Here is a 22828-nt window from a genome sequence, read left to right on the forward strand (position 1 = left end):
CCCGGGGTACAGGTCTGTGAATCACCAGGTTTACACACTTCACAGCACTCACCAAAGCACATACCCTCCCCAATGTCCATAATCCCACCCTCTTCTCCCAAAGTGGTTTGTTTTTTTTATTGCTAAATAGTTTTCCATTACGTGCATGTACCATAGTCTGATTATCTGTTCATCTATTGAAAGATATCTGGGCTGACTCCCGTTTTGACAAATTGAGCTCCTGTAAATATTTATGTACAAATCTTTCATGTGAGTCTAGTTTACATTTCTTTAAAGTAAATACCAAATTGCTGTGTCAGTTTGGTTCTTTTTTTTTTTTTTCCTATGGATTATGCTTTTTGGTATCATGTCTAAGAACTCTGCCAAATGTCAGGTCACAAAGATTTTCTGCTAAGTTTTCTTCTACAGTTTTATAGTTTTACATTTACATTTAGACATATGATCCATTTTCACACACACACACACACACACACACACACATATGTTTATGTATAAATGTGAGGTGCAGGTTAAGGTTCATTTCTACTGAATTATCTATTGAATTGCCTTTGCAACTTTGTCAAAAATCAATTGGCCTTATTTCTGTGGGCTACTTATGGGCAGTCTCTTCTTTTCTATTGATCTCTGTGTCTTTTCTGTCTGCAATACTATACTGTCTTGATTAGTGTGGCTTCTTAGTAAGTCTCAAAATAGTGTGATTCCTTCAACTTTATTCTCCTTCAAAATTATTTTGCCTTTTATAGTCACTTTTCTTCTTGTTATAAATTTTAGAATCTCATCTATATTTACATAAAATCATACTGTAAATATGAATATTATTATGTTAGGTGTATAGATTGTTTGAGGACCATTAACATCTTTACCATGTTGAGTTTCCACTACATTGACACAATATATCTCTTCATCTATTTAAGTCTTCTTTGATTCATTTCATAATTTTTGCCATGTTCAGGGTATAGATTCTGTACTTATCATTTGAAAATATTTATTTGCTAAGCATTTGAATCTTAGGGAACTATGCTAAATGTATTGTTTTTGAAATTTTGATTTTTTTTTTAAAGATTTTATTTATTTATTTGACAGAGAGAGATCACAAGTAGGCAGAGAGGCAGGCAGAGAGAGAGAGAGGAGGAAGCAGGCTCCCTGCTGAGCAGAGAGCCCGATGCGGGACTCAATCCCAGGACCCTGAGATCATGACCTGAGCCGAAGGCAGTGGCTTAACCCACTGAGCCACCCAGGCGCCCGAAATTTTGATTTTCTATAGTTTGTTGCTAGTATATAGAAATATTGATTTTTGTGTGATGACCTTGAATATGGCAACCTTAGCTTATTGATTTCTAAGAAATTTTGTTTGTGATTCGTTTTGATTGCTTTTTATTTCCTGCCTAAACAATATGATTTGTGAATACAATAACTGAAAATTTTCCCCTTCCTTTTTAATTTACCCATTTCTTTTTCTTGCCATATTGAACTTACTGGGTCTTTTCCTACAATGGTGAATAAAAGTGGTGAAAGCAAGGGTGAAAACTTTTAGTGTTTCACTAGTAAGTTTGGTGTTAGTTATATATATATATACATATATATATATATATTTTTCCCCCCTTTGGTAGATGCTCTTTATACAGCTGGGGAAGTTTCCTTCTCAGATTTTGCTGAGAATTTTTATCAATAAGTGTTGACTTTTGTCAAATGCTTTATGCATTTTTAAAATTTCTATTTTTACTATTTTAATGATACAAAAATCTATTTTGTCTCCTTTTACTATTCATTTCAACTCAACTTCCTTAGCCACTTGTAAGTAGTCATATCAAATTAATCTACTTCCACAAATAAAGAACTTACCCAATTTCAGCCAATATGGTTCAGTTTCAGTAAGTGCTTCCTTTTGGTCTTCCTCATGGATGTTTATATTTTTTAGATCATGATTTGTTTTCTAGAGTTATAATAAGATGAGCAAATTGTAGGATATATTAATATATATTCTGATATACTTTAGGAATAGTTTATTATTGATTAATGCTGACAAAAAATTCTGATTTTGAATATCACTTATAAATTGGTTATAATCTGCTGAGTACTTTTGGAGATATACATGGAGGCAAATAATCAAAGAAACCCTTCATATCATGCAGACCCACTTCGTGTGTCTCTTTAAGTGATTACTTGCTTATTTCTTCATGTTTTCGGTACAAAGGAAAGTAAGGAACATCTAAGTTTTCCTGTTCAGCAAACAAAATAACAATAAAACAAAAAGTCAAACTAGGAAGGTGGACTCAGTTTGATAAGATACTTTAGATCTGTTTTGTTATGAGTGAATAGTCACTAAAAAATCCCACAGCCTTTGTCTTTTATCTTGACTGAAATAGATTAAAAAGATCATCACATAAGTTTTTAACGTGTTTGTTTTGGAACTTTCTGTAATGACCTACCAACTCCAGGTACTTTGAAAAAAATAATAAACAAATTATACGTTTTCAAAGTAAAAGTTACTGCATTCAAATTGAGTTTGAAGGGAAAACATTAGTTTGTACTATTAGTTTGTATGGAAGAGGATAGTTTTCAAGAATTACAAATATTCACATTTAATTACTCTGCTGAAACCTAAAATGCCACAAGTGTCTGACCTCAAATTTTACTCTCTTCCTAGACTTAAAAGTTAAGATTTAGTGCTGCCTGGGTAGCTCAGTGGGTTGGGGCCTCTGCCTTCGGCTCAGGTCATGATCTGAGATGTTCTGGGATCAAGCCCCACTTTGGGCTCTCTGCTGAGCAGGGAGCCTGCTTCTCCCTCTCTCTCTCTGTCTGCTCTCTACCTACTTGCGATCTCTGTCTGTCAAATAAATAAATAAAATCTTAAAAAAAAAGTTAAGATTTAGATATGTGCAAGCTAGAAATAAATTTTTGAGTACATTATTGGAAAATATCTTAAAACCCTTCTATTTCTAAATTAAAGGATGCTGTGGTACATATGGCTTTTGTTTTGGGTCTATTTTCATTTTTCTATGCAAATACATTTATTTTATATTCAGATTAGTTTAAATGAGTTTTCTGACACCCTTGGAGCCTGGATAATGAAAATGTTATTTTCTATATTAAAACCAGTGTGGTTTTTATAGTGAGTTAGTTATATGTTTATTAAAGGCCAAATGGCTATTTCATTATGATAATTATAAACACACAGAACCTCTCACATTTCTACCTACTTTACTGGATAAATTCAGGCATTATTAGTAAACTTCTGCTATTCTGCTACTGATTAAGGTACAAATTTTTAAAAGTTGTACTTTGTGAAATTCTACAATAATAAACCAACCTTTCTTTTTTTTTTTTTTAATTCCTTTTTACCTCTCTTCACCCTCATTCCTCCACAGTATATATACCTTTTTCTCTCTTTCTCCTTTCTATTTTTCTTTTGCCTTTCTCCCTGCTTTATTTTTCTCATCTTTCTTTTCGTCTAAAATCCCTTTTTTAACGACTTCCTCTTGTGTTTCTATTTTCATCAAAATAACATTTGATGGCAATTCTCTTGCTCAGTATTCATCAAGCACCCCGATTCATTCATGCAAACACTCATACACACGTGTACATGCACACACACATAATTTAAAAACAGCTCTTCATTCAGTGGGGAAATGTATTGTATTTCTCAGTTTAAGTCCTGTATTTCATCAGAGCTGTTTAGAACTTTAGCAATAGGCAAACACTTTCAGATATTGTCCCTATTCGAACAGAGGAAGGGAAGTTTCCCAGTCTGTCTCCGTATGTCTAACTGAATAGGGATCTATAGCCTGTGATGCTCCACCTAATTAAAGCCATTAAAGTCACAAGGTTACTTAAAATAGCACTTATAAAAACTAGAGTTTCCACTTTCACTTTACATTTTACTCTCTCCTTCATACCCAGGATTCTGTTTTTCTGAAGTATTCTAAGATATTCATGGCTTAGTCTTCAACTGACAACAATAATCGGTTACATGCATGTTTTTGACCAATTTAGCAGATCTTATTAAGTTAAAATGTGGAGTTTTTAAGTAATTGTAATTTTAAAAATTGGAAAAATTCATTTGCAAACATTTTGCCCCAGTATTTTTTTTGCCACTATTATTTAATTTAGTTTAATTCAATTTAATTTATTATTTTTTTAAAGTACGCTCCATGTCCAGCGTGGAGCCCAACATGTGGCTTGAACTCATGACCCTGAGATCAAGACCTGAGCTCATATCAAGTGGCATTTAACTGACTGAGCCACCCAGGTGTTCCCCCAATCCCCCGCCGCCACTACTGTATTTACTAGAATATCGTTATCCTTAAGAATTGGTAGTTTACCATTATGAAAAGAAAACTGAAGGTGCTTCACAGAATCTAAAAATTAGTAAAACATGTTAATGAAACATGTCTACATGTTTCTACATGTAGTTGCTACAAACTACTAGTTAAGGTGGATTAGAAGTGAGACATGTATTGACCTTATTTACCTTCATCTTCGCACTTTGATAAAGGTCAGTTGAACAACAACAGAAAAAGATTAAGAAATTTATGAGGATACTTCCTGTCCCCAAACTTTTAACAGTGAAACTTAGATAGTACTTTAAGCTATTACTCTTAACATATCTTTTTTTTTTCTCCTTCCAGTAATATTTCAAGAAAGCCGCAAAATCAAATTATTACATGGGAAGAAAAAAGGGTCCTGTTAGTTTAAATGAGCTTTATTTATAAGGAAAATACATATTGTACTAATTAAGCCTTACCTTGGGCCCCCTTCTTCATGAATTGCATGCTCCCGTGTCACTGATACTTGCATGGTAGATGATGTTGTATGAATCTGTGGCTGCTTCAGAGCACAATGGTGTGATATGAAGTGATGCAGAAAACAGGAGAACCTTTGTCGCTGAGTCAGCTGCAAGAAGAAGTGATGTGTATGAATGTACAGTATAGGGAGATCTATGAAAGATCTAGTATCTTTCTCCCAAAAGACTCTGTTCCGTGATACAAGGAGAATTCAGTTCTTTTTGGCAGACCTCCACATCAGTTTGGAAGCAGTAAAACAACCACAAAAACAAGCCTGGTTTCTCAATGTCTTTACTCTCAATATTTTAAGTAACATTTTATTTCTTGTTTTCATTTTACTTTGTTTTTAATAACCAGAAGTAATACCCGTTTCCACTGCCTGCTTTGAGTTCAATGCCGTAGTAAGAATGTAGATGAGAATGAATTATAGAGATGAGTTCAGCCATATGTGCCGTGCTTGTAATTGTTATTGGCAAAATTTGAAGTAAATGCCCTGTATCTCTTAATTGAGGAGTGGATGACTTTAAGTGATATTACATCAAGGAGGGCATAGAATCCCAGCAGATGATGTAATTATGTTTAAAAATGAGTATTATTAAATAATTCACACTTTTAATATGGAGAAATTAGGCCATTTTTCCACTCCTCCCACAAATGTTCGATCTTAATATCTAAGTAATGAAACAACACAGACTGTGTTATCCATCCTCGTGGTAACAGAGAATGCCAGTTATGACAGGCTCATTGTTTACTTTAACAGGTAATTTGTGGACCGGAATCATTTAATTGTTCTGAGTACATAATTACATGTCAGCAATTTCCAATTTAATTAAAATGTACAAATCTGAAGATTAAGGGAATTTTTGAATTATTAATCATTTTTCCACTAGGAAATCTTGTTGCTCTGCAGGAGATTTGTCCAGTGTACAACTATACGTATTTTTTTCCTTCTCTTTCGCAGACAGACAATTTTCCCGCAGAGCCCAATTACATGGGCAGCAGGCAGCAGTTTGTTCAAAGGTAAGGCCTATTAAATAACTTTCTCGGCTTCCCCATTTGCATTCGTGTCAAAATTGCTTTGCAAGAGACTACATTTCAGATTCAGACTCCTAGAGACAACACTTTCTCTTCTTTTTCTTTATATGTATTTCAGTAGCTCCACGTTTAAGGACCCAGAAAGAGCCAGCCTGAGAGACAGTGGGCACGGGGACAGTGATCAGGCTGACAGTGACCAAGACACTAACAAAGGCTCCTGCTGTGACATGTCTGTTAGGGAGGCACTCAAGATGAAAACTACTTCAACTAAAAGCCAACCACTTGAACAAGGTGAGTGAAGCCTTCCAATGCTTACAAAGTGTAAAGCTTAAGCAATCATTATAAACCTATTAGTACTGGAGTTGCAGTTTATCACGCTGGAATGGACCATTGATAATAAATCAAAAGAAACAGCAAATCCAGATCTTGTCCCAGACAGAAAGCAGCTATTCAATTCTTCAGTAATAACAGAAAAAGGAAGACCATGGATATTAATCTGTAATCTTCTTAAAATGAGAACTTGACCAAAGTCACTAGATTGTTCATATCTTTATGGACATTTCCTAACCTTTTCCATTTTGTGTTTATCAACAAGGAAAGTAGGGCATATTTAATTAGGTATGCACATCTTAATATACTAGTTTACAAGATTAAATTTAGTAAATTCACCTCATTTAGGTAAAATGAAAACCTGATTGGAATTTTATAGCTCTTAGCAAGGTTTGTTTATTTTTAGCTTGAATTTTAGCCTCAAAGTCGTTATTCAAGAGTCAAACTACAGCGGAGCCAAAGTTTTGGCTCCTTTTTTGGATTTACATCTAAATCTGCAGGGATGTCAAATAAACACGTACTTGTTGGCCCGGATAGCGATATAATAAAGAAACACTTCTTAATAAATACATATTTTTTTTCTAAAAGTCTATCTTCAATTTTTTTTGTTTTATTAGTTTTGATGTTTTTATTGTTTCAAACAGAAAGAAATATTTGCTAATGATTCACCCAAAGAAAAGTGAGCAGCTCTTTTGTGTAAGACTTAGACCCTGTGATTGTGAATAGGTTTTTGTGTCTTATCATCATAAAAAAGGAAAAGAACAACTGGCTAAGTCAATTTCAGAATTACAAATGCATTTATATTTGTTATACTAGTTCTCAAAATACTAATAGTATTTAAATATTCTAATGTTTATTATTTCAGTTTTTTCATGAGAAACTACTTCTCTTAAGATATTTATTGGTTGACAATTCAGAGAAAATATATTTTGCCTGTAGTGCAGTCTGTCATATCATACATACTTCAACACATATCATCTCTATTAATTTCTCAGATCATATTGAAATTTTAATACACACATTCACACATATATAAATTCAATGCAGACATAAGTGCATATGTTCCGTTTAATATATATTTAAATTTCTGTACTACAATTATGCTGTTTTTTAAAAGTTGGCCTCCCAAAAGGCCTTCTTTTGATAAGTTTTAACTGCCAACTATACCATAGCAACTTTTTGTCTAATAATGCAACATTATGTTTTAAATTTTCAATAAAAGGTATTTGAATGCTTATGGAATATTTATAATTCCTACAAATTTGAATATTTACTTGAAGTGACTTAAGTGATCATGATGGGTTTTGATTATGTCATATTTAATATGTTAATTTTTTAGACAAAGTTTAAATAATGGGTTGTTGGATCTTAGTATTTGAATACAGAACCTAACATAGATTCATCTATGTATGTAATAAAGTGACTGACGGATAATGCACTGGCTACTTTTTGTAAAGCCGCATAGAGTAAGTAAAGAGTTTTGCCTTTATTATATTTTCGTGAGAAACTCTGTTAAGCAAAAAAAAGTTTATATGCTGTTCACATTAATCCTTTAAATTTTTTTAACCACGTGAGTGATGTATTTGATGTGAAGGGGTAAGGATCCTTATAGAAAAAGGAAGGGGTTTTATTCATGTCTGAAGATGTACTTTATACTGAAAGTCTGTTTTTTTCAATTTCAGTATCAGAAAATAATACCTTAAGGTGGCTGTTGTTCTTAGAAGAAAGTACATTTGGCATATATTTTAGTTAATGTTACACATGAAACAATTGCTAGTGTAAGAGTGAGAATGCTAATGCAAATGTCTCCTCTAAAATGAGTAGTTGCCACACATCCTTATTAATAAATATGGGAAAGATATTAGGAATCTGAAAGCCACACTTAGATAATCTGTAATAATGAATTACAGGAGAGGTATTAACTTCTACTTTAAAACATGATTTTGGAGGAGTAGTATTTCATTGATTTGTTGACTGTTTATTAATTCATTTATTTAATAAATATCTATAAATCCTTGTAATACATAGGGTGAGTTAGAATCTTTAGTAACATCAAAAATAAATTTGACTTGGAGTGTGCCTTCAAGAAACTGTATGATGAGAGATCTCTCTTTCCTTCTTCTCTTTCTCTCTCTGTCTCTTGTCTCTCTCCCTCGCCCCCTCTCTCATCCCTCTTCTCTCTCATTTACCTCTGTCTGTCATCTTATCTATCTCAATGTCCATCATCTATATCAACTTTTTTCTTTTCCTTCCTTCCTTTTTTCCTTCCTCCCTTTCTTCCTCCTCTTTTTTCCTCTTTTCTTTCTTTCTTATCTATGTTTATATCAATATCCATTTACCTATCTAGATTGGAGGAGGACATTAGCATTTACTGAGTTTTTACTATCTACTATAAACATTGCTAGCTGCATTTCAATGTTAGCTTATTTAACCTCCAAACTCTCAAATAATTACCATTTTTATCTTGCATTTAAGAAAACTGAGCTTATGGGAAATTTATTAATTTGCGCAACAGGTTGGAATATTATCCTTGCTCTAGATATAGCCAAACCTTGTGTCTTTTCTACACAACTTTGTCTCCAAATGGTAAAATTTGTTCAAAGAGACAATCTGATCCACTTCTATGACTAGATACCAAATAAATATTGAAGAGTAAGTTAAAACCCGAGTCCATGTATGCAAACCTTAGGGGAGAACATCAAAATAGCTCATATGCATTGAATGAATTATTCAGCACTTAAAACTTATTATCCTATTTATTTTTCATTGCATTTATAAATAGGTAAGTAATGTTACTCTCACATTTAGTAGATACTAAGAAATTTTCTCAATATTCTATAGCTGTAAGTAGTGAAATCAGCATTAGAAATAAAATGGCATGCCTTCAGAGCCCCCCCTCCACTTACCCAGGGGTGTATACTATTCACATAATGAACAGTTTACTCAGAAATAATTTTAAAATGTTTGAAGAAGCAATCAGACATTGTCTTGGTCAATATACGCTGTTAATTTATTTGAAAAGCATCATGAGAAACAATGATTCAATGCACACTTATAAAAAATAATTTTCTTTACAGATGAAGGATGATGACAGCCATCTTTAAGCAATTATCTCATGTCAGATTTCAAATATTAAACCTATTTTTAATACCTTTAAAATCTCCTAAGAAACAAAAGTAAATTTCCTCTTAGCAAAAAGAAACAGAAAACTAAACAAAAAAGAAACCTGCTTATGAGTCTTTTTCTCTTCTAAAAATTTGTAGTAGTGCCTTGACACATTTCAATTTAAAAAAATCAGTACATAGGGGCACCTGGGTGGCTCAGTGGGTTAAGCTGCTGCATGATCCCAGGGTCCTGGGATTGAGTCCCGCATCGGGCTCTCTGCTCAGCAGGGAGCCTGCTTCCCTCTCTCTCTCTCTCTGCCTGCCTCTCTGTCTACTTGTAATCTCTGTCTGTCAAATAAACAAATAAAATCTTTAAAAAAAAATCAGTACATATTATAGTTTATATTTTTATATTAATTTAGTTGGCATCTTTCTTTGTTTAAATTTTTTCTATTAAGAAAGATAATGTTCTATTTCTAAATCAAAATATTTCTTTAACTTAGAAATTAGAATCAATTGCAAGAATAATCTTCACATTTTCAATGGAAATTTTTGTGCTAATAATGGTTTTCCTTTGCAAAAGACTTAGGCCTTTGAGATTTTATATTATTAGTTTAAATATTACTTTTTTCTTCTCTTTTGCACAGATTTTTCCATTAGTTCTGTTCCTGATTACTGCGTTTTTTGCTTCTCTCAGCTAATCATCCCAAATATACAATATTAGTATATGTTACTCATTATTTTAGCAAAAATATTTGAAAGGGTTCAGTAGTTAATTGAAAGAGTGATATAGGACACTACAGCTGGGGATAGATTTAAGGATTTTATATTAATAAATCCTCTAATAGAAAGAGGTTATTTTAGTTTCTCTTAGTGGAATTTAAAAGATTCTTAAAGAATGTTTTTAGTTTCTTTCTATTTGATTGTTTTTTTTTTGTGCCCTTCTTCTCTATTTGTCAATTAGATTTTCTTCATGCTCCCTTTGTCAAATATTATAGGTAGGTAGGTAGGTAGGTAGGTAAAACAACCCACTCTGACTTCTTTAAAGAAGTGTCTGTATCTCTGAATTTCTGTCCACTACAGAAATCTGGTAAAGCATTTTGCTTGTTAGCAATAACTTTTTCTTCTTTAAAAAGATTTAGTAAGCCTTCCCTAAAATTCAGTAGTCTGTACCGTAGTCTGTACCATTTCCCAAATAATACATGTGCAGTGTTCAAAATGCTGTCTGATGATTTCTCTGAACTCTCTAATGCTGGCTTAGGACTGTTCTCAATTATTTCAAGGATAATCAGTCTTCTGCTGTCTTTATAGTTGACTGAAACCAAGTTCTTGAATTGAAGCCAGACACTAGTGGAATAGCATCGCACATTATGTTGACAGCCTTTGCTGCCACGGCAGTGGAAGCATCACCATCCGGGAATCTGAAGCCCCTTTTAGGTAGCCAGCTTTTAGTCCCTTCCTCTGTAACTGGATTCCAGGACTTTCTGATCCTCAGGAGTTGCTTCCTTCAAATTCTTTCTCATTTCTCCTTTTATTTAATTGCCTTATAATTTCTTTCTTTCCTTTTTTTTTTTTTTTTCTATTCATTTCTGTGCCTCTGCAGTTCTTTCTCTTCCACTAGAAAATCTGACTTCTTAAATTACATTCTGGGTTAAAAGCGTTTCACAATGGAATCCCTGATTAAAATCTAATAAAAATAAAATCAATGGAAAGTTGAGAATAATAGAAATACTAAATAAGCCAGGTTTGCTCCAGTGAATTCAGTTTTAAAGCTAAATTACATTCTTAAGGGTTGCCTTCCCACTTCCCAGAGGACATTCTGCAAAACTACAAAAACTAAAGCTAATGGATTTTTGTTGTTGTTTGTTGCTTTTTTTTTTTTTTTTTTCAAGTCAGTGATTGAATTTTGCTTGTGGACCCCATATTCAAACAGGATTAGGCTAGTTTAAGGGACTGCAGTATATGTTATGTGATTTCACTTTGGTGAGGCTCTGAGCCCCACTCTTTCACATCTCCCTCCCTAATTTACTGCATAATGACTGCAATTTCACCATATTTCTAATTATGCCTGAAAAGGAAACAGTTTAAAGTTTCCACACCCTATACTTTGCTGTGAAGGAATAACTTAAAAAAGAAGTAGTAGGGAAATGGGGGAATAAAAGGTGAAGCTCTTGTCCACCAAAATGGGGGTGAAAACATGCAGATAGGATTTGGGGAGGGCTTACTGAGGCAGGATTAGGAACACTGAACACAAGCTTGACCTACTTTGAAATTTCACCTAGAACTGACCAGGAGTAGGAAAGTAACAGGATGGTACTTTTATATTCCTTCTCAAGCTTCCATTCTGTTTTCTATGCTGCACTACAGTTACTGCAGCTCTGACCCTTCCAATACATGAGTGTCTTTCCCCAGACCTTCCCACAACAGGCAATAGCAAATTGCTTCTACAAAAGTATGGACATGGACGTGATGGCGACATCCATCCTCTCAGCAGCCATCTCGCAATCTCTGAAAATAATTTTTAAAAGAAATGCCGCTGTAAACTTATTAATAGTCAATTTGACTTAGGAAGGAAATGGAAAATTACTTCCATATACAGGGGGCTGAAAAGGAACTGTTGAATATTTAATGCCAGGAAGAAATCATTTACAAATTTTTAAAGACACTGCTGCTTTATGATTCAAATATATGGCATTTAAGAAATTGTGTTATTTGCCAAGAATTATTCTTTTCAAGCCCAATAAGTTTTTATTGGACTGCATTTATTTGAGAGCACCTTAATACCAACTTTTTCACTCTCTTGTGCTGTGTTTTAGGACTTGCAGAATTCATCAGGTTTTACATTTGACTGGATAAAATATTCGCCAAACTCTGAGGCGCTTCAGTTTATTTTTGATTACCAAACTTTGCAAATGTCCCATAGTTCACCTAACTTTAAAAGTTTCAATGACATCTCTTTTTCTCGTATGCAAACATCTGCTTCTAGAATCCAGCAGCTGGTATCATGAAAATAGAGAGATTTTATCACCCTCACATTTGTTCTCATCGTAAAGCCTCCCTAACAAGTGTTGCATGATTTACTATAGACTCAATGTGATTTTGAGATTCTCTTGCTTTTAGTAAGCACAGCAATGACTTTTGCTAAAACACTCCAATTTGGGAATGTTGGGGCAGTATTTCCCAAACTTTTAAAAACTCATTTTGCCTTGGGGGCAGGGACACCCTTCCCAGCCTTAGAATTACTGTATCTTTCAAACACTTGAATACAGCTGGAGGTTTTTCCTTTAATGGTTTTTTAGGACAGTATTTTTTTTCACTTTTACAAGTAAAACTCTGTAGTAATATTATGAACACTTCTATGAAAATTAGAGTATGCCCGTAACCAGTGACAATCTAGAATGGTTATCAGTTCATCTGTTAATTAAGAACTGTGAGAAAATAATGTTAATAGGTCTTAAGCATCTTCCAAATATTTTCCATTATTTCACTTGAAACTCATGCTCTACTATTGCAGGTTCTCTGTTCTTTTGAAAGCTATATTCAAAACACTAGAGTAGAAAGATTCCTGAAGTATAATTCCCATTTTGTAAGAAAACAGACAGATTCAATGATTTTTTAATCAAGTCTTCAGTTAGAGGCAGAGGTAGTACTAATTCTAGGTTTATAATCTGCTGGACTGGAGCTCTTTGCATTTTTTCATACCATTCCTCTAACACATAATAGAGAGACCTTCATGTCTCCAAAAAGGTATTCCAGATTTGTCATCACACTTTGTTGCCTTATGAACCTAAAGATGTAAGCACTTTATGCTTGATTCTTTCATATATATTGAATAGATACTTAATATATTTATATGTTATATATATTGAATAGAAGCTCCAAAAGATTAAAAAAAAAAAAAAGTTTCGTACCAAATATAGGCATTGACACTACTGTGTTATTTTTCACCAAGTCCAAGGATGCATCTATTTCTTGTCTGGGGACAAGATCTACACTAACAGTGTGTCTCATAGCTCTGGAAGAGATTTTCATTCACTCATTTATTTAATCACTTATTTTTCCTTTTAATGAACAACTGTGCCAGGGGTAGAAGATGAGTTAATGCACAGGCTGGGTTCTCAAGGAGTTCACACGATAGTAAGAGAACTTGACATATAAGCCACGAGGTTGGTGCAGTGAGAGATATACCCTGAGTATTCATGGAGACATGAGAAGGAAAACCCAGCCAGGATTTGGGGGAACAAAGAAAATTCTTGGAGAAGGAGACATTGGAGTTGATTGTTCCTTCAGAAAATGTGTATCTCACCTGGCCCAATGACCTTTGGGGAAGGAGGATGACAAGGCTCTCTCAGAAACACAAACGAAGTGAAGCAACATGTTGGATGCATGGGAGTAGGAAGGTGTGAGACTCAGAATGGGGCATGTAAGACTGAGACTCTGAGAAGCTCAGTGATGGGACAATGGACCAGGGCCAGAAATCATTGGAGGTTCAGGAGGTAACAGTTCAAAGTCTCATTTACAGAGATTATTGTTATGTAAATGACTGGGGAGACAGGGATTTGCTTAGGAAGCTGGGGAAGTAGTCCAAGGCAAGGCAAAATGAGGCCCAGAGTAATAAAGAAGTAGCAGGAATGGAACTAAATGAAAGATTAGAAACTCCTTTTAGTATATGACACAATTTTATGATTATAATTAATTGCTCAACATTCATTTAAAATTGATTTTGGGATAAAAGTTTCTAAAGAAAAAACAATTTGATACTCAAATAAATGGAGTAGAACTTGAATTATTTAAGTATGTTTCTGTGTAATTTATACCACATATATTCGATTGACATATAAATATTTGAAACTCTCAGCATTTTCTCTAAATGAACAATGATTATTTGCATGCTGGAATTGACTTGCTAAAGAAACTTCACCATTCAAAGATGATAGGTAAAAACAAAAACAAAAACCAACTTCAGTTAACCAGATCTTTGGGAGAAAGTTTAGAAAACAGTGACATAGTATAGGGCATGGTGTCATAATGAATCTTAGCATCATAACTTGGGTGACTGAGTTCAGTTTACTAAAGTGGCGAAGTTAGGGTGAGGGCACCACTGGGAAAATACTTGGGAAGTAAAAAGAGTTTCCATGAATATTTCTAAACTAGAAATTATAGTTTGGCAGTCAAAGTAGAAGTTAGGAAGTGTAAATTTGGAAGCCATTGATATAGGACGATACTTAAAGTATGTAAATCAATGAGAAAGATCATTGCAAAAAAAGAATCCAGGAGATTGGATTCTGGGATTATTTTACGGAAAGGGTCCAGGACAAAATCCTAAAGAATTTAGAAGTTGGGAAGGGAGAAAGTTCAATAATTGCTCAACCTGACAAGAACATTTCTGAATACTTTGTGTCAACCCAAAATCCAGAGACCTTGTAGATGAGTTATGTGACTAAAAACTCGAGTTCTTAGATTTCATCTCCAGCCACATATAATTGAGAGCCAAATTAAAACAATACATTAAATAAAGTTGAATAATACTGTTTTTGTTAAAAACAGTAGCTCAGATACTGAGATAGTTATAATTTATGATTCAAAAAGCTAGTTTAGTGTAAAGTCCCATATATGTGACCTGGCACCATGGGCATAAATAAATAACTTCCAGAGCTCATTCACTTTGAGGGAAGAACATTCACTTGGAACCAAATGTTTTGAATTTTAAATGTAATTCAATAACACTTTGTATAGTATCATTATGTATCATCATATATCTTAGGTGCTATGTTGTATATTTATTCAGCAAATATTCTTTGGGTTTCTGTTATATACCAAGTACTCTTCCAAGTGTTGAAGATTGAATAGTAAGCAAAATGTACATTCCCATTTACATTGAGCTTACATTCAAATGAAATTCTCAAGTGAACCCTTTTTGAAACTCACAAAACCCATTTTCACAGAACTAGTAATCTAGTAATGGAAGTAAAACATACACCAAAAATATAGTAAGATGTAGAAAAAAATGGGCTATTGATTAGGTATATACAAAAGGGTCTGAGAATTTCAAAAGGAGGAGTAGAATACTGATATTATTTAATGAAGACTTCATACAAGAGATGAAATTTGAGCTAAGATTTAAGGGATGAAGAAGCTTTTTACTTTCAGTGGTAGAAGAAACACCCAAGTACATAAATACATAAGTGGGATATGGGAAGTGTATATAATAATCTAGGGGATAATGAATAGTCCAATGTGTCGGGAGGAGAAGGGACAAAAGGAAGAAATGCCAATGAAAACAGCAAAGAGGTGGTCAGTAAGGGGAGGAAGTAGGGAAGCCGCATCACCATGGTAGCCAGAGATAGATAAGAACAAATATTTTGATTCTTTAGAGAAATCCAAGAAAATGAGGCACAAGGAATAGTTATGGAATCTGATAACTGACAGATCACTCTTGATTTCCATGAGAGAAGTTATAATGGAGTAATAAAAAAAAAGAAAAAGGATTTCAAGATAGACCATGAAGTAAGGTCAGAAATTGGAAACAACAATTTCTCTGTTATTTCAAAATCAGCAAATAATGCAATAAGGGATAGAAAGGGGAAATAGTAGGTAAGAAAGATCGTATTATGAATGGAAATGCTTTAATTATTTAGGGTAACTAATTCTTAATATACTGATGCAGAGGATCCAATTAAAAGGAAATACTGGAGGGTTGGGCTAGATACAGAATATTCATTGGAGTGTAATAGAGATGCTAGCTTTAAAGTAAAGATCAATTCTTTTTCTGTAAAAGAAAGAAAAGAGAATTAAATGAAAAAGATAAACAGCAATGTAAAGGTAAAGGGGAATTTATAATAGGTGGATCCAATCTTCTCTATGAAGTATAAGGCAAGTTCATCAATTATTTCACATAAGCATTTATATTATATAAATGACCTCAACTTTGTGAAAGCCAGAGGAGATCAGGAAATACCAAAATATTCTACTCCAAGGTACACATCTGTCAAAAACAGATATAGCTGTTATTTTATATTTATAATTATTAAAAAAACAAGAAATGGGAATATCATACCACAGAATAAATGTATATATTTGTATTTGATAACTGTATAGCCAAATATATTAACATATTCAAATTTGCTTCTCCTATATTTTCTAGTCTCATAGCTTAAGTAAATTTTTGAAAGCAGATGTTTTGTTATGTATGCTTAAAATTCTTAGAACAAGATGCTTTCCAGAATTAAGAATTTTTCAGATTTTGGCAAGGTGATGTAATGCATAAATCATACATCATGTAATCTCCCCACTGGAATCTATGGCAGTACTCACAATCAAACACATTACATTTTGTAGTAAAGAAGGCTGAATATTTACACAAAACGGACAAAAAGAAATAGTTCATGCCAGTTCAAGTCAGTTTTTACCACCAGATGAGTAACCACCATTTCCAGATCTGAAATATTTTTGGATTTCTAAATCATGGACAAGGAATTGTAGACTTGTACTTAATTTGCATGTTGGGGCTTTTGCTTCCTTACATTCTTGACAACCAGTTATACTGCTGATGACTCAAGTAGTAAGAATGAAAAAATTATTGTCTACCACCTGGAGAAATTATTTAATCCAGTTTCTTTTTAAATCATAAGAGAAATGTACAGTTGGGGTCTTTGCTTCAGACCAAATATAGAATAAAAAAGTCTATCACCCCTGTAACAGTTTTAATGTGATAAATATTTACTTAGGGAAGCTAAAAAATAATCTGGAACATGAAAATATTACTGCTTCATAAGCTCCTTTCAAGTAGTATTTTCAGAATTTGCAGACTGATAACAAATGCACCCCACTTCTGATACAGGATATATTTTTGAAACAAAATACATATTTCATGGAGATTGATTTGTCTGCCCTGGTTTTTATTGTCTTTGAAGTTTTGAAAATTCATATTGAAGAATGAAATTATTTTATTTTGGTTTTGTCCTAGTCATTTCCTTCCTAATATTAATTACTGTGTTTATTACATAATTTCCTTTATAGAGACATATGATCTTTTGTCCCTACAAAGTAACATTATTTAAGTATTTAAGGGAATGTTGGCAAGAAAACTTTAGAAAATTTTAATACATGCAGAATGACTTTGTGATATGCATAAGCATTGTTCCACACTGTTGGAAAACAATAGACAATAGTTTGAATATTAAGCAAATCTATCTGATAATTTTTTTTTTTTTTTTAACTCACGGAGTTGTATTGTGATTGTTTCTCAGGAGCGGATTCCACAACCATTAATTAAAACATGAGTACATTAATTCAACAAATATTATTTTAGCACTCATGTATTTGACACTCTGCCTTCAAGATCTTTAGACTTTGGAGATGTCAATCTTCCATCCATCTAGCTGTAATTCCCTTAATTAAAAACAATGATACAGGGGTGCCTGGGTGGCTCAATGGGTCAAGCCTCCGCCTTAGACTCAGGTTATGATCTCAGGGTCCTGGGATTGAGCCCCACACCAGGCTCTCTGCTCAGCAGGGAACCTGCTTCCCCACCCCTCTCTGCCTGCTTCTCTGCCTGCTTGTGATCTCTGTTTGTGAAATAAATAAATAATTTTTTTTAAAGATTTTATTTATTTATTTGACAGACAGAGATCACAAGTAGGCAGAGAGGCAGGCAGAGAGAGAGGGAGGAAGCAGGCTCCCTGCTGAGCAGAGAGCCAGATGTGGGGCTCAATCCCAGGACCCTGGGACCATGACCTCAGCCAAAGGCAGAGGCTTTAACCCACTGAGCCACCCAGATGGCCAGAAGGAGAGGATTTTAAGCAGATTCCACAGCCCAGCACAGAGCCCCATGCAGACTAGGTCTCACAACCCTGATGTGCTGACAGGAGCTGAAGTCAAAGTCCAATGCTTAACCAACTGCCCCACCCAGGTGTTCCTGTACCAAGCTCTTCTAAACAAATTTCTCCTAATGGCAAGCTGATGAGATGCTCTCTTAACTCCTGCAGTAAATGAAAAGCCTATGTGTCAGACAACCAAAGGAACTTGCCCACGGTTGAGGCCCTTAGTAGTGTAGCAGTTGTCTGGCTGATGTCATGTCTTTCCACTCCAGTCCCTCCCGCTTATTTAGTCTTCAGTAATTATGTGCAAAGACTTCCCAAGGCAGTTATGTTGCGTGTATTAAGCTCTAGGATCCGTGTTACTTTTAGAATTATGACAGACGACTCAGAGATATCGACATTACATTCACAAATTTAATTCCACTTTATTAATGATCTACATTTGTAAGACACTATAGTCGCTATGTAGTAAGACATTTCACAGTTCTCTAGGAATTTGATCAAAGGTTTTGCTCCATTAAAACAGAGCAAATAATTCCATTCACTTCATTTTTTTTCCTCCGTCCCAAACCTGCCAATATTTTCTTTCTATTTTCATAATCTCTTCCCAGCCAGCTCCCTTCTAGTCACCATAAGGGCTATCACCATGTACTTACTCACCCTAGTCAGAAACAGGTAAAGAGACTCCTCTCCTTTCTCTCCAGCATCCCACTAGGTGTCACTAAGTCCTGTTGTTGCACCTCCCAACCCTACTTCCAGGGTATTTCCCCAGTCTAGGCTGCCTCCCTTTTTCAGATCACCCTCCTAGGCACTTGCTCGGCTTCTTTTGCGGTCTTGGAGTAAACTACCAGCCATTAGCAAGACAGTGATTTCCTTGAGATGTAAATTTCATCATTGCATTCCTCCTGCAGTGATTAAGATCCTGCAATGGTTTCTGTAGAATACTAGGGAAACAACAACAACAAAAGAAACAAAACCAAAAAAATCCCAAGTTACACTTTTAACCTTGGCCTATAAACCTTAACCTGGTGTCACTCTCTCCTGCTAGTTTATTATACACCAGCCAGTGAAGTCTTTCAGTTTCTTCTTTCATTTCTCAATAAAGCGACCTCTGGTGCAGAGACCTTTTTGGCACTAATTTGTCTTCCCCAGGAGTCTGCAAATTCTGTGTTGCTAAGGACACACTTCTCTTATTCTTGATGTATTCTCAATATATCCCCAATGTTTATTTAAACACACACACAGACACACACACACACACACACACACACACACACACACACACACACAGTTTATGGAGGATTAAAACAAGATCAGGGAGAAGATTTTAAAGAACTTGAAGTCACAGGGTAAATATTAAAGGTTGTTGATCTGGTAAATGACATGATAGTGAATTAATCTTTAAGTAAGCCAATTCTGTTGCAGATAGAAACAGACCCAACAAACATTTAATGACTTCAAAGAACTGAATTATGCACATTTATTTAAATTATCTCATTTACCATACACAATTTTGAATAATTTTATAAGATAGTTATAGGATGACTTTAGAGTATATAATTGCCTTTTCCATTTCGAATAGAGAAATAACCAGTCTAAGGTCATCAAGCTTTTATGTGGCTCTCTGATTACAACTTCATGGGTCTGTTCATTATCTCACAGTGGCAATTGCCTATGTGAGAAGTAATGAAGTTCTCACTAGTCTAGGTGATATTGAAAATGAGAGGCAGTCATGGGGGTTACCAATATTTGGAGACTAAAAGCCTCAACATCTTGGTAGGGAGTAAGAGAGGGTCATGAAGTTTTTTCAAAATTAAAAACTTCCACCAGGTCATAACAATATTGTTAGGTGATTGTATAATATTGGCTGGCTAAAATGATGGGCAAAGAAAGCAAATGATGCAATAGGAATGAGTACAAGAGAAATGGGACAGTGCAAAAAGAAAGCACAATCTATTTGAAATATATGATGCTCTACTTGAAATATTTGACTACAGGCTTAAAGATTAGTCTGTAATGTTGAAGGAAAGGTGGATAAATCTGGGCTATCTTTTGGGTGTCTGTTACTGATATTGGACTCTAAAGTATATACAAAAATTAAGGCATGTGGATAAACTGACACGATCAGGAATATAATAAAGTGAATTGTCCCTGGGAAACACAAGAGACAAATTAGTAAAATGAAAACTTATCTTGAACTTTAGATTGAGTCAGGTAAAGATTCCTCAGAGCTCAGAAGTAGTTCTTCCTGTATTACTAGACGGAGAAGCCATATTTGCAATAAAATTATTAGATTTGAATACCCGGGAAAGTGGTATTCATTTATTTCTGAGCAATACTGATACAGTCGGCCATATCCATGTACTGATTTTTAAAAAATCAATAATTAGATAAGTCTATTTAGAGGAAAGAGGAGTGGGGAATAATGGTTAATTTGTCAAAAGGAATAATAGACAACACTAAGAAAAGGAAGAGCAGGAAAGTACTCTATGGAAGAGTTTCCAAAGAGAGGTATAAGTGCATCTCTTCAGAACATGATGTGAAATCCTCTTGAGTTTACACTTTAATAAAAACATATATTTAAAATAGTAAGGGTTAAAGAAACAACCCTCTAGAAGCCAGAGTTTTCCAGATTTCTTCCTTGCATTTTACCGAGGATACCAATACTATTTCTGCTCCTCTTTACTTCTATAAAATAGGGAGATTTTTAAAAACTAGACTACATAGAACTTCATAGTTTAGAAAATAAATCTCCTAGATTTGTTTTAATTAGGTGTTTTGCTTTTCTATATGTTTGATTGCTAAACTTATTTTCTGTTTTCTACCCACACATATATGTATGGAAACATATATGAGTTTACATATATATATTACTTATCTTCAAAATTTGAATGGTAAAGCTTTAAATTTTTTTCAATTATGCTTATCCTACATCCATCAGAATATCATTAACTTCTGATATGCGTTGTAACTGTGTCTGGAAATTCTACCAGGTTACTAGATACTTTCCCTTGAAGTTACAAAATGTTTTAACAATATATAATAATATATTTTCATATAGATTTATTAGCATAAGAATATTCAAAACCCATTAACAACCTAATAATTTTCATGTTCACATGACAGTATTTTATTAAAGATTATTTACAAATTTTTTGAATGTTGAAAAGAGTGAAAGAAATAGCATTGTAAAAGCTATAAGGAAACTTACTTGTTTTAGATTATGAGCAACATGCTTTATAAACAGAGGTTACATATTTTGTCTAATTTTTTTTTGGATCTATGGTGTTAATGAATATAAATATGTACATTCATTTCAATCTATGTATTACTTACATGTCATCAGTTCATTTAAACACTGGATACATTTATTAATACTATCAGCGTTTGAGTGATATGCTATCATTTTCTTTAGATGTAACCTGTCTTTCTCTGATACCAGTTCAATAGCGTTACACTGTTTAAATTCACTTTAATAATGCAGCACAGTCATTAATTCTATCCCTGGGGGACCTATCTACATCATAAATTACTTTAAAAAGAAGTCAGATTTCTATTTTGGTTGATTCAAAGACAACGGAAATTCAAATTGAGCCAATAGTATGTTGCCGTATAAATCCTTATTGAAATCTTCACTGATGAATAGTAATACAGATAGTTACTAGTATGCTAACTATAATTTGCTTCTAATTTATTTGAGGAAGACTAAAAGTAGTTTATTCCCTTTGTGTTGTAAGTATCCCCTTGTAATTATGCTTGTGCTCTTAATGTGCAGTGTCTGTTTAAAATATTGGAAAAGGTAAAAAATCTAACTAGTAATAATTATACTGATGTATAAAGCATTAGTGATATTTCAAAGTGACATAAATTCTTTTTTATCTTCTCAAATATAGTTTGAAATAGATGATTCAACGTTTATTTGTCCTAGACACTGTATTAGGCACTAAGGAATAAAATTATATACAAAACAAATCTAAGTCCTGATCTCTGGTAGTTTACCCCAGTAAATGTTTATGCCAGTCAGTCGAAGCTCTTGGAGCAACATCTAGTTTGACTTCTTGTTCTTGAAGAGTACAAGTCTGAAAAACACACCTTAGCTCTACCATGTGAAATCAACAAATATATGAGAGTTGACTTTAAAATTTGGGAAGAGTAAAAGTTTATCTGCAGCTGTGAAAGCTGTAGATTGGAATTTTTATCTCTTTCCTGTAGATAAAAATATTGAGGAACAATTTCCTGCATGGAATTCTTGAACAGAATAAGGACATACAGTGAAAACTAAGGAAATTTTAATATAATATGGACTTCAATCAACAATAATGCGTTAATATTCGTTAATTAACTGTGACAAATGCACTTTATGGATAGAAGATGTTAATAATAGGGCCAATTGGATGTGAGGTTCAGGGGACTCTGTATTAGCAATTTTTCTGTAAATTTAAAATGATTCTAAAATTGAAAAGTTTATTTAAAATATTAACTTTGCTAGAAAAAATTGAGGAAACAAAATCGTGCAGAATGTTAGATGTTAAACAAAGAATGTGGGCATTTTTTGTTTTGTTTTGTTTTGTTTAAAATTTATTTATTTATTTATTTATTTATTTATTTATTTGACAGACAGAGATCACAAGTAGGCAGAGAGAGAGAGAGGGGAGGAGGAGGAAGCAGGCCCTCTGCTGAGCAGAGAACCTGATGCAGGGCTCCATGGATCCCAGGACTGTGGGATCATGACCTGAGCCGAAGGCAGAGGCCTCAA

At 33.9% G+C, this 22828-nt stretch overlaps 1 protein-coding gene across 5 annotated transcripts in view; it reads left to right on the forward strand.

Moving 5' to 3' along the window:
* PCDH17 (protocadherin 17) overlaps positions 1-22828 on the forward strand; it is a 99252-nt gene that overhangs the window by 31161 nt on the left and 45263 nt on the right. For 4 of the 5 annotated variants that reach the window (XM_082700672.1, XM_082700675.1, XM_082700673.1 and 1 more), the window contains 2 exons: positions 5746-5804; positions 5938-6110. In XM_082700672.1, the coding sequence (XP_082556798.1) occupies positions 5746-5804; positions 5938-6110 (232 nt within the window). The remainder of the gene's footprint in view (positions 1-5745; positions 5805-5937; positions 6111-22828) is intronic. The other variant, XM_082700674.1, reaches the window with a different exon arrangement.

Source organism: Mustela nivalis (assembly GCF_964662115.1).
Source record: "Mustela nivalis genome assembly, chromosome: 15".
NCBI classification, from domain to species: Eukaryota; Metazoa; Chordata; class Mammalia; order Carnivora; family Mustelidae; genus Mustela; species Mustela nivalis.